General features: G+C 39.6%; 1 protein-coding gene across 3 annotated transcripts; it reads right to left on the reverse strand.

The window, feature by feature from the left end:
- Nucleotides 1–3,554: 3,554 nt before the first annotated feature.
- LOC118357992 (protein Largen-like) lies at nt 3,555–12,719 on the reverse strand. 3 transcript variants are annotated; one of them, XR_004820393.2, is made up of 4 exons: nt 11,972–12,719; nt 9,031–9,927; nt 4,868–5,029; nt 3,555–4,733 (listed from the first exon to the last, which is right to left on the reverse strand). XR_004820393.2 is itself a non-coding variant. In XM_035735320.2 (3 exons), exons 1-2 carry the CDS (start codon nt 12,107–12,109, stop codon nt 9,190–9,192), a joined length of 876 nt encoding a protein of 291 aa, XP_035591213.1. In that variant the 5' UTR covers nt 12,110–12,719; the 3' UTR covers nt 3,555–5,029; nt 9,172–9,189. The 3 variants fall into 3 exon arrangements, 1 of the variants encoding a protein (XP_035591213.1); XR_004820392.2 differs by having other exon boundaries at nt 3,555–5,029; XM_035735320.2 differs by having other exon boundaries at nt 3,555–5,029; nt 9,172–9,927.
- Between the last annotated feature and the right edge of the window lie 312 nt (nt 12,720–13,031).

The following is a 13,031-nucleotide window of genomic DNA, read 5'->3' on the forward strand; positions in this document are numbered from 1 at the left end:
GTCAAAGACTGGATGTAGACGAGGGGTATCCTCATAAGTAAGTGAATCCTTCACAGTCCAGTTTAACCTCACAACAACAGCCTTGGAGCTCAGAATTCAACATCCCTCTTCGAGCCTTCTTCTGGAGTTGAAACAGAAAATAGTATACTGCAAAATGTTACTGTCATTTCAGAAACAAATTAGAATTTCACACCACAGCTTTTTTGTTGTTGCCTAGAACACCCAATATGCAGTGGAGGTATACTGTAGCTACACTCTCTACTCACACATGAATGTTTCAGAAAAAAAAGTGATCTTAACCTTTCCTGGTTAAACTGGCTTAGTTTAGATTAGACTAGCGTTTCCAAACTCAGTCCTGGGGACCCCAAAGGGTGCACGTTTTGGTTTTTGCCCTAGCACTACACAGCTGATTCAAATAATCATCAAGCTTTGATTATTTGAATCAGCTGTATAGTGCTATGGCAAAAAACAAAACATGCACACCTTGTGGTCCCCGGGACCGCATTTGGGATTATGCTGAATTAGAATAAAGGTTAGGGTAAGGGACAAGGCTAGGGCAATGGTTACATTTAGGGTTAGAGTAAGGGTTATGGTTATGGTTAGAGCTACTGTTAGTAGTAGATAGTTAAGGGAGTATGCTAGGCACATAATCAGCGTAATGAATACACCCCAGTGTTAGCTAGTCAATCCAATCAGGGAAAGTAGAAAAAAGACAAAGGTCACAACAACTTTAATTTGCTGCCCATACTATCTCCATAGCTAAATGTTTTTGGTCCAGACAGTAAAAATTATCCAACTTCAGAAAGTGCAGTTTGCTCACTGTATAACAGGGTAGCCTACTTTATGCTACGTTGGTAATTAAAAATTGTATTTATTTTAAATTTGGTATGACAGTTGTCCCATGTCCATCAGGGTTTTTTATCATACCTTGCAGTGTTGTTGAAGCCAGAGACGGAAAAGAGGAAACCAGACATCGGACCTCTGGGGGTCAACATCCCACTCCCAATTTTTTTCTGTTTCAATGGAAGTCAATGGCCTCTCCTCTCCTTCCTTAATCCGAAGACCAATAACTGGATAGGTGCTCGAGGAGTGTGTCAATTGGAAAAGGCTATAAGGACAGAATTTATTTTAAAAAATGTGGTAAGGGTCAGAGTTAAGGGTTTGGTTAAGGTTAGGTTTAAGGTAAGGGTCCGTTTCAGGTTTATGCAAGTTGGTTTGAAATAAGACTAAAGTCGATGTCCACACCCCCACGGAATTCTAATTAGCATAATAAAATTTAAAAAACATAAAAACTGTCAGTTAATAATTAATGCCTTAACTTGGAAGATCTTCTTCTGTTGGTACTCTAATATCTCAAATAAACATCACAAATGGTCCTTTTGTTCGATTAATTCCGTCGTTATATCCCCAAAATGTCAATTTATGTGGCGCGTTTGATTCAGAAAAACACTGGTTCCAACTCGCCCAACCTGACTACACATTGTCTAATAAATTACCTGTAATCTTGGTCAAAACATTTCAAACAGCTTTCGGTATTTTAAAATGTAAATAATCGATACAATTTGAGAAGGAATAAACCGTGTTCAATAGCGGATAAAATGAAAGTGAGTACAAACACGAGTACACTAGACTTGACACTCATTCTGAACAGCCATACTTCTTCATTACTCAAAAGAAAAACATCAACCACTTTCTAAAGACTGTTGACATCTAGTGGAAGCCCCTAGGAACTGCAACCAGATGCCTCAGAAATCTAGATTCCCATAGAAAAGCAATTGAAAACAGTCACCTCAAAAAAACATTTCCTGGATGGTTTGTCCTCGGGGTTTCGCCTGCCAAATAAGATCTGTTTATACACAGACATAATTTTAACAGTTTTAGAAACTTTAGTGTTTCTATCCAAATCTACCAATTATATGCATATCCTAGCTTCTGGGCCTGAGTAGCAGGCAGTTTGCTTTGGGCACAATTTCATCTGGACATGAAAATACCGCCCCCTATCCCAAACAGGTTTTAAGTCACATCACAAGACGACTTTTGAGGTCTGCAAAAAAAAAAGAAAGTAGTATTTACCATTTAATTCAAGTGTGCAGGCACGTTGCACTGTTCGGTTAGCGGTGTTTCTGTAGCGCACATGAGATGGAGTTTGCAAAACAAATGGCCACTGGATTGATGCAAAGAATCATGATATTCTGCCAGGTAAGCATAGGCTACTTAGCAAGAATTGGTCCTGCCGTCCATACCTATACGTAAGCTACGGTCACAAGACGCAGGCCTCCTTATTGTCCCTAGACTTTCTAAGCAAACAGCTGGAGGCAGGGCATTCTCCTATAGAGCTCCATTTTTATGGAATGATCTGCCTATCCATGTGAGAGACGCAGACTCGGTCTCGACCTTTAAGTCCTTACTGAAGACTCGTCTCTTCAGTAGGTCCTATGATTGAGTGTAGTCTGGCCCAGGGGTGCGAAGGTGAACGGCAGGGCACTGCAGCGACGAACTGCCCTTGCTGTCTCTGCCTGGAAGGCTCCCACTGGGACTCTGCCTCTGACCCTATTACAGAGTCTGAGTCACTGGCTTACTAGTGCTCTCCCATGCCGTCCCTAGGAGGGGTGCGTCACTTGAGTGGGTTGAGTCACAGATGTAATCTTCTGTGTGGGTGGGGTTATATCCTGCCTGGTTGGCCCTGTCTGGGGTACCTTCTAAAGGGTTTCATTCCTATGTTGTGAGCTCTGAGCTACAGAGCTGTCTGGCCTCAGAAGACCCCTTCCAGAGCAAAGGGTGAGGGAACAGACTCCTAAGCCAAAAAGGACACTGACATCAGGAGGACGAGCAGAGAGGTGCGCAGGAGAAGTGCGTCATCGAACAGCGGAACGGTCCACTCAGAGAATCCTCAGAGATCATTCCCATGTAATTACATCATTATATTCTGACCCATAAGAGCGGCAGTTTGAGGCAAGGCTAGGGTTAGAATAGCATAGCTGACAAATTCACCCAAATGTATATTTCTCTTGTGTACTTTCTTTTTTCTCTCTCTTTTGAAATTCCCATTTTGGGTAACACGCGCCACAGTGTGTTGGCCTGTTCTAATCAATAGCCTATAATGTGTTTTGTCTATCTTTCATCATCATTTTAGCTTTTTAGTAAATAAATATTCAACTAAGATTGGTGTGGTACGAATTCATTAGTGAGACCCGGGTCCGTGCAGATTCACGGGCTATACATTGAAAGTTACATTGAAGGTCTACTTGGGACAGTGGATGGATCACACAAGCTCATGGTTCATGCAATACTATTATTAAAATATCTATTCTGTTTTTCTTCCTTTTGCCTCTTATGTTTGTTCACTTGGAATTGGGTTTCCCAGAGCATCTCTCCTTTTACACTTCTAGAAAGTGAACACTGACCGTGAGATAATGACATTGTAGTAGCTTGCAGTAATAGTTCCTTTTTCATTTGACCTCTAGAGGGTGATATACTGTAGGTCATTGACCTTTCAAAAAGCTTTAAAAGCAGGCATTGAAATGTCAAATCAACACAATAAACACACATACTTGAAATGATTCTGTAATTCACATATTAAAGTCCACAAAGTATAAAGACTAACATAAGTGCAAAGTGCAAATTATTCATAAAGATGTGGACATATACATTGTTTTCCCGACACGTCATTGACAAAGTTTGTTTTGTTACGTTCCGTCCTCTTCAAAGCAAAGTCATTAGAGGTCCAGAGAGACAAGGACACACAGTCACAAAGTCCACATCAGCTAAGGGTGGGCAAAGGTGAGGTGCACTCCAGTTTGTGGAAGGGGCAGCATGTCTCAACAGCCCCTCCAGTAAATGCATAGGAGACCACAGTGATGACAGGATGAGGTGGAAGAAGAATCAGCCGTGCATTCATTCAGCATCATGCTTCCTCTGAGCACAACAATGTACTGTATTTGGTTTAATCTAGTTTGCTTTCATGTGCTACACATTTTTTTTTACACCCCTGTAACATAACGATAACATGTTTTTAAAAATCTATATAAATACTCTCTCACTATATAAATAGAATATCCACATATGCCCTGCAGAGATAAATGTATTTCAAAAGTATGACAGTCTTCTTCAAAATACTACTCTCATCCCATGGAATATCAAAAATATTAGTTTATGTTAAAATCTCTGTAGAAAATTACTCTAAATATATACAAATACAATTTGATGCAAATGATTCTGTCTTTGAGAGTTGTTTAAAGCTGTATGCCATATCTTTGCAAGTAACTGCATGACATTGAACATAGATTTCAATATGCACAACATATTCTGATCACAAATGAGTGACCAGCCTCCATTACAATTTCTGAGCCATTCAACTTGCCTCATATTGTATGTTGGATTTGCAAAAGGACACATTTACTGTATGTTTTTCACACCCTACTACAGTATAGACGTTAGAGGACCATGTTGTGGCTTCTATCTTCAGAGCAGTCACTGCAGATTACCAGATTTCACTGGATGTTTATGTCAAATAGGTTATCTTCAAGGCAAATATAGCACAATTCACAGAGCAAAAAAATGTAACTGAGTGGGTCTTTTCTTGTTCAAATTATGGCTTTAAAATTATTGACCATGTTTTTTTTTTCCTCGCTCGCGCTCTCTCTCTCTCTTGCCCTCTCAACAGGAGTTGAGACTGAGTAGACGTCCACCTGGAAGAGTTCTCCAAATGCTGGGGACATCAGTTTAACCTATGACTAAACAGAAAATCTTAATTTCAGTTGTAAATGAACGAGTCCCACTTGGACACAATGTTTTCATCTTATTTTTCCATTACATTTGAACTTCTGCCATATTTATCCATGGGTAAGACTATGCCTTGAGGACTTACAATGTTCTCTCTCTGTGAGGATGAATTATTTGGCCATGGCTCGGGGGTTCTGGGGGATGTTCTGTCAAAGGTAGGGAGCATCGTTCTCAGTGACTGTATGCTGAACTGAAGTTGATCAGCTTAATGTCAGTGAAGGTTTTTTCCACTCTTACCCAGAAGGACCTGCAGGGGAAACAAGGAAAACATGCATATGAGCATTCTGACAATAAGAGGGAAATGCAATTGAACTTGCATAAACAGCCGCAGCTATGGGAATGAACTGTATTTCCTAAATGTGTGTGGTTTCATACATTCCTCATAGCCTCTTGGTCAATTCTTACACTTGACAAATTCGTGAGTGTATATCTGGACAGCTGTGTCACCGTAGCTGTGATAAACAAGTCCAAATTGTAATATTGTTTTCCCTTAAAAAAAGGAGATGCAGCTGATGCCTCTGCTTTTAATAGTCTCCAAAGGGGCATAATAATATCTGATTAAGTTTGCTTCACAACAACATTTCTCAAACTCATGCTCTCGCTCTCAAACACACAAACGACTGCAAGAGGACATTCCCTTTCCACCATTTCTATGTGCAATATGGTAGTAGGGGGACTAATCTAACAGAGCATCCATACCTAACGTGCAAGATGTATTGTTAGCACTCTGATGTTTGATAATGTAGTTCAGCACTCTTTTGTATCGTAATGCCCTTTTGAGAAAGCCTCTGGCACAAAACTGTATTATTTGTCTTGCCATATTTCACTTTTCATTTTGTTTAATGTCTTTTCATCTTATTTTGATTGAGGAAGCAAAGAAAGACATAACCCATTGATACATGATGAGTATATTAACAATTTTGTCTAGCACTGTAGGAGCAGCCTACATATGGCAGAATATGATAGGTAATTGTGGATTGGCACTACAGTACTGTAATTGTGTTACATGTATGCCTATTTATCTTTGCCAGGCGGCAAGCAATCATGTCACATAGAATGTTGGAGTTTTGCACAACCAGTTTTACACAAGAATTTTAAATGTCTAAAATAGACTCCCACCCCCAGGAACATACAAGACTTGTAGCTGGGTGGGTGGGAGTCATCATTGCGATAGATATCTCTTTATATGGCTCGTGTGGGCACATTCTGGTGGAAGCCCTTTTAAGGTTCTCACAACACTGATCTCTCAGCATTTCCTTTCAGTAGGCTATATTATGTATTTATGTATTTCCTGGAAATTGTTCTTAATCTGTTAGTTTTCAATGGCACTGTACTTCTTGATGAAGGTAATTACATTGATTTCTCTAGAATAAAATGTTTCTACTAATCTCATCAATGTGACCAGGCGCACAAGCCTGCAGGGCTGACATTGCTATGTCCTTCATGGCATTCCTAATTTTTTAAATGCTTGAATAAGCACAAATCCTTATCTAAATGGTGAACGCAGTTAGTAAGCTTGTCCATTAGAGCAAAGAGATCATGCATTGAGTCACATCAACATAAAATTTCATGCCCCGCTTTTTGTCTTTGTTCACACTCACACACATTTCAAACACACGTGTCCATGTCGGTTTTAGAGCATTGTCAACATTTGTGGTGGTACAAAGGCAGTATAAAAGATTGCTATCAGCACAGTAATAGCCTAGTCCTGCTCATTAGAAGCCTTGCTAGTAGGAGGTGCCCCTATTTCCATCCACCTCCAGGGTATGCCTAATTTCATTAATTCCAAAAGGGTTCTTTGGCTGTCCCCATAGGAGAAACATTTTTGGTTTCAGGTAGAACCCTTTTGGGTTCCCTATAGAACCCTCTGTGGAAAGGGTAATTCATGAACCCAAAAGGGTTCTTCTACCTGGAACCAAAAGGGTTCTACCTGGAACCAAAAAGGGTTCTTCAAAGGGTTCTCCTATGGGGACAGCAAAATAACCATTTTAGGTTCTAAATGTCTTTGAATGCATACCCTTTCATACGTTTTTGAATGGCATAATAACATAGTAAAGCCCTACCACATACACACATGGGTATGACTGTTTGACTACAGTTCTATTCAATTAAGACCAAAATACCAACATCTGATGAATGGTTATATACAGTCAGGTCCCTAATTATTGGCAGCCTTGATAAAGATGAGCAAAAAAGACTGTATAAAATAAATAATACACAAACTGAGCTACAGTGCCTTCAGAAAGTATTCACACCCCTTGACTTTTTACATTTTTTTTTGTGTTGAATTTGAAATAGATTTAATTTAGATTTTTGTCACTGGCCTACAATACCCCATAATGTCAAAGCAAAAGTACATTTTTTACAAATTAATTAAAAATGTTAAAATTAAATGTCTTTAGTCAAGTATTCAACACCTATACAGATTCAACCACAAAGACCAAGTAGGTTATCCAATGCCTCGCAAAGAAGGGCATCTATTGGTAGATGGGTAAAAAAATACATTGAATATCCCTTTGAGCACGGTGAAATTATTCATTACACTTTGGAGAGTGTATCAATATACCCAGTCACTACAAATATACAGACGTCCTTCCTAACTCAGTTGCAAACCACTTATGTATTTCACAATGAGGCCAATGGTGACTTTAAAACAGTTACAGAGTTTAATGGTGATAGGAGAAAACTGAGGATAGATCGACAACATTGTAGTTACTCCACAATGCTCACCTAATTGACAGAGTGAAAAGAAGGGAGCCTGTATAGAATAAAAATATTCCAAAACATGCAACATGTTTGCAACAAGGCACTAAAATAGTACTGCAAAAAATGTGACAAATCAAACTTTTTGTTCTGAATACAAAGCGTTATGTTTGGGGCAAATCCAATACAACACATTACTGAGTACCACTCTCCATATTGTCAAGCATAGTGGTGGCTGTGTCATGCTTGTCACTGTTAAGGACTGGGGAGTTTTTCACAATGAACAAAACTTAATGGAATGGAGCTAAGCACTGGCAAAATCCCAGATGAAAACCTAGTTCCGTCTGCTTTCCACCAGACACTGGGAAGTGAATTCACCTTTCAGCAGGATAATTATCTAAAACATAAGGCCACATCTACATTGGAGTTGCTTACCAAGGAGACAGTGGTCGAGTTACAGTTTTGACTTAAATCTGCTTGAAAATCTATGGCAAAGACTTGAAAATGGTTGTCTAGCAATGATCAACAACCAACTTGACAGAGCTTGAACAATTTTGAAAAGAACAAATATTGTACAATCCAGGTGTGCAAAGCCCGTAGAGACTAACCCAGAAAGAATCACAGCTGTAAACGCTGCCAAAGGGGATTCTAACATGTATTGACTCAGGGGTGTGAATACTTATTATGTAAGTGAGATTTCTGTATTTTATTTTCTATACATGTCCAAAGATTTCTAAGAACATGTTTTCACTTTGTCAGTATGGGGGTATTGTGTGTAGCTGGGTGGACATGTGTTTGTTTCGTTTAAACATTTTCAATTCAGGCTGTAACACAATAAAATGTGGAATAAGTTGAGGGGTATGAATACTTTCTGAAGGCATTGTATGTATTTATATACAAATACAATTGCTCAGAAAGACATTTTGTTGAACAAGAAATAAAAAACAAATCTCAAAAAGATAGGGGTCATTGGCACTCCTGTTTATAATTCTCTAGGCACCCTCCCCTTACACGGATAACGACACAGCCTTTTTCGAAAATGTTTTATGAGATTGGAGAACACGTTAGAAAGCTTCCTTAGACCATTCCTCCATAGAGAATCTTTCCAGATCCTTGATATCCTTCATCTGCTCATATGGATGGCCCTATTCAATTCATACCATAGGTTTTCAATGGGGTTTAAATCCAGAGACGACTATTGCAAAATGTTGATTTTGTGGCCAATTAACAAAAAAATATTGTGCATACAATATAGCTCAGTATTTGTATCCTTCAAGTGAAGTGTGAGAGTGGAGCGATATTGAGTGAGAAAAGGCATGACCTCATTGCCATACTGTCAAGACAGTGTGTTGGGCGGCGGACGGATTTGAGGAAAGCTAGGTTTCTTGTTTAACCTAAAGCATAAATTAATAACATGTTCTAACACAGCTTCCTGTTTCTGGAATTGCTTCAAAAATATGAGTCAATTTAACTTCACTTCTCTCAACCCAACCCTGCCAAACTCCCTTACACTACAAGGACAGTTGTCGGTTGGCACTCACTCACCATTCATTCTCTCCTTGTGCAAAGTCTCTTTTTTTCTCATTGTTTAGATTAATCCACGTTTGACTGGAGTAGAACGCTCGTAAAATAGAAATAGAACACTATAATTTTAAAATGTTTAATTAAGGGCGATTAACATCAAACCGTTATGGTGGTTGATTTTCAAACCGTTGTGGTGGTTGATTTTCGGAGGATGGTTTTCTGTGGTTTCAAGGAAGGGTTAGGATGAGGCACACAAGGCGAGTTTGCAGGAGGGAAACTATGGCTGACGCTGAGGCCGCCATTTTCCAACAGGAGCTGGGGTGGTGGTGAGGAGGATGAACACTGATGGACAGGGCTCATTTCTTCAGTCAATTCTGTCTGTAAGTGTATATCTCTGTTATTGACGTCATATTGCAGGTCACAGTCAGGACAGTACCCATGATACTGGACCTTTTCACTGAATCGGACCCGCTCCCTGGTGGCCTGGTGGCATTTGCTCTCTTCATGCCGTAGCAAAGATATGGGTGTACGTCCTTTCTCTGGAATACTATTTGAGATGCAGTACAATAAGTCTCTGTTTGGCTTCCCTGTGAAAACTTCATTGCGTATAAGAGTCCCGTTAGCCTTGGCTAGTAGGTTCCCTGATGGAGGATTCTTGTTGTTCTCCTCCGCTTTGATAGATGTCAGCCTGGGAGGCGGCAGAGGAGGGTGGGGCTTCTTCAGCACAGTCAGGACAGCAGGGATGACAGACGGGGGCCTAAAGATAGCGTCGTCAGGGTAGATCTTGATCTTGTCAATGCTGGAGGCTGTGGTGGTGCTGCTGCTACAGCTGCTGTTCAGGGTGTCTGTCTTGGTACTGTCCGTCATCGCCTCCTCCAGCTGTAGGTCACACGTGAGGGAGTCGATCTCATGCACAACCTGCACCAGTAGAAAGGAAAAAGAGCTATCATGGACAGTACTTATATTTAGCTTGACAGACATCAAAGTAACAGACTATTAGAGTACAAAATACAGCAGCAGCCAAAATGTTACTGTATGAAGCACTTGTTGATGTGCAACCTGGCTATTAAAATAATGCAATATTATAATAACTTTTAACATTTGGTAATCTCAAGCCAGATTCACTTGCAACACAACAATATTATCTGATTCATTATGTATTTGTAAGGTAAGGGGAAACTACCCACACAACCCACCAAATTGTATTCAGACTCAGAAGTGGAACCCTCTGGCTATGAATTAGCAGTACTAACTTGTTTAGATAAGAATTCATTCTGTGTGTATGCACTTACACATAGTGGACATATTCAATTGAAATTGTTGAAAGCACATACTCTGCCTCCCATACATTCATGGTTGAGGTGATGATAATAATATACATAGAGTCAGTGAAAATTGCAGACATCTCTTCGTAGTGAATGACATCTTCCCTTAGGTATCTTTACTAAATCTGACTAGAAATCAACCCTTATTACTGATATGCATGCATCAAAAGACACAATGTTAAAAACTATTAGGGATAGTCTGAAATTACTTTGTAATCCATAACTGACATAATACCTATTAAGACCTATGGAGATGATTTACATATCATTAAAACATTTTACTACTCACATTACAGTGGCAGCCAATACTTTGCCAAACCATGTCTGTGAACAGTATCCATACAGTATACCTTTTTAAAAAAACATTACATTTTGAAGTAATTAAAAGACATTGAAGTAATATTGAAGTAATATCCGCATATCTCAATTTCATGGAATGTTAAACTGAGGCTGGTGCGAAAAGCTCATATAGAGTGAAATCTCCACGCACAGTCATAAATTGATCATTTAGTGGGCCACAAAATGTTTTTAAAAAAATAAATAAAAGAGTTGCAGTATCCAGTGCCACATGCTGTAGGGCATGTTGATTCTCTCTCCGTGCCAAGCATCTGGGTTCAGCTCCCCTTAAACATAGGCTTGAATCCAGCCAGTATAGTGTGTGAGTTGCAGGAGACAACTGCATTTGAATGGGATTCACTGAAATATTGGCTTTGATATTGACAACCCTCGAGGTTGGTTGTTTTAGCAGTGTTGTTAGACTGACAGATTGTGTATGCTTCCCTGAATAGAACACACTGACCCGGCTACTATTCAATTCAAATACTCCTTGCCGTATATCCATTTTAATACAGGATGTAAGAAAAATCTTGTAAGTCGGTCTTATCCAAGTGACAACCTGTCAGATAGGGACGAGTATTTCAGCCTCAGCAGGCTGGACATCTCTGTTCTTACAAAAGCATATAGGTTGACAACATCCACATGTCAAAGCACGTTAGACTGCGGGTTATGGAAGATGGTAGACAACAAGGATTATTATGATCAATGTGTGGAATTTAAAAGAAAACAAAGAAAGCGTGAGATGAATGAATGAATGCAGTAAAATTGCAATTGTGATTCAGCTTAAATAACTTGGACCCAATGACTGCACTGACAAAACCCAGATATTGTAAAAAGGTGCTGATGAGCTGCTGTATAATTTGTCAGGAGACAAATCTCATGGAAACAGTAGGCCTAGGCTAGACTGTGTTAAGATGATGAAATGAAATGCAACACAATTCCGGGGAACTTCAAGATGAACAATTAATCATGATTAATTTGTGCGCTTAAATCAAAGCATGCGCAACAAGGCGCAGCTACGTTGTCATCCTCCGTGGAGACAACCTGTCCTAAATATATGTCATGTTCACTGATAAGATATATTGTCACATATGATAGGCCAATGCAATGTTTGTAGGCCCTGGACTTAATTATTTATATATGAGCCTTCAGATGTTATTCTAGAACAAGCTTGTTTTGCTCCCCATCAACAGAAAAACAATAGCCTAACCATACCAACATGAAATAAAGAAACAATGTATGTTCATCTCAAACAGCCTAAAAGCCACTTAAGCCAGACATAAGGAACCTATTCCACTAACCTCTTTGAGCTCTTTGGCCACATCCCTCAAGTCTCCCAGGATGGTCTCCAAATCCTTCATGATTGTCTTGATCTGCTTTTTTACTTTCACTTTGGAGACTACTCCTTCAGAAGATTCTGCATTTGATGTCCCTGACATTCTTCGTTGGCACAATGTATTTTAAGGATCACTAATAAATCCTTTCGGCGAAGCAAGACCATTTTGTCGATGCATTTTATTGCTCCGTTTTCTTCACATTCCTATAGGCTACATCACGCAAGAATGTTGTGAAGTGCAGTGACAGCGTCCCGGCGAGCACGCCTGCGCAACAGAGCATAGCGAAAATAATATTATCTTAAGAAACATATACTGAAGAGGTGTTTGTCGACAGTCGCTCATGATCATTCCACTGTTACCTTTCACATTTTCTCAAAAACAAAATGCTGATAGTCACATTTCCTTGTGGCAAGCACTGCAAATTCACAATTTTGAACATGCCTAGTCAGGTCCAGCATGATAGAATGATAAGGAACAAGGTAAATGTGATAGAACACAGCAATCCAATCCATGCCCAATATTCTAATCATAACGGTCCGTTGACCCGTGATCAGATTCTCTCTCAAAAATATATTTATATTCTATACAACGACAGTCCGATATAGTATAGGTTAAATTCATAAACTGCAGTTACATTACTGAATAAATGACAAGTGAAAATCATTCCATTTTCACATTGCATCTTCATCGAAGCCTCCATGGTGTTTGGTAGCCGACGTCGGGGGAGAGAACGGTCTCTATACGGCTGCGCTTAGAGCTGAAGTCGCATGACACACGCGCATGCGCCGCAGAAGCAGATCACCTGGGGCGTCATTTATAAACCATGTGTACAGTATGTACAAAATATACCCCAAAATGTGCGTGCGACAGTTTTCACGCAAAGTTGGCATTTATAAAAAATGTACTTGACATGAGAATGTGCTCACCTCCCAGCAAACTTTAGACCATGCGTACACACATCTACTAGTGGCAAAAAATGATGGAATATGATGTAAAGCTTAATCATAAACAACTGGGAAAAAAT

Source organism: Oncorhynchus keta, chromosome 25, assembly GCF_023373465.1.
Source record: "Oncorhynchus keta strain PuntledgeMale-10-30-2019 chromosome 25, Oket_V2, whole genome shotgun sequence".
Taxonomy (NCBI): Eukaryota; Metazoa; Chordata; class Actinopteri; order Salmoniformes; family Salmonidae; genus Oncorhynchus; species Oncorhynchus keta.

What these genes read in the sequence shown, in the direction of transcription:
- LOC118357992 (XM_035735320.2), bottom strand. Translation starts at nt 12,109, where the DNA reads ATGTCAGGGACATCAAATGCAGAATCTTCTGAAGGAGTAGTCTCCAAA. An exon ending in TGGCCAAAGAGCTCAAAGAG is followed by an intron (nt 9,928 to 11,971) that starts GTTAGTGGAATA and finishes CTACTGGTGCAG; the next exon opens with GTTGTGCATGAGATCGACTC.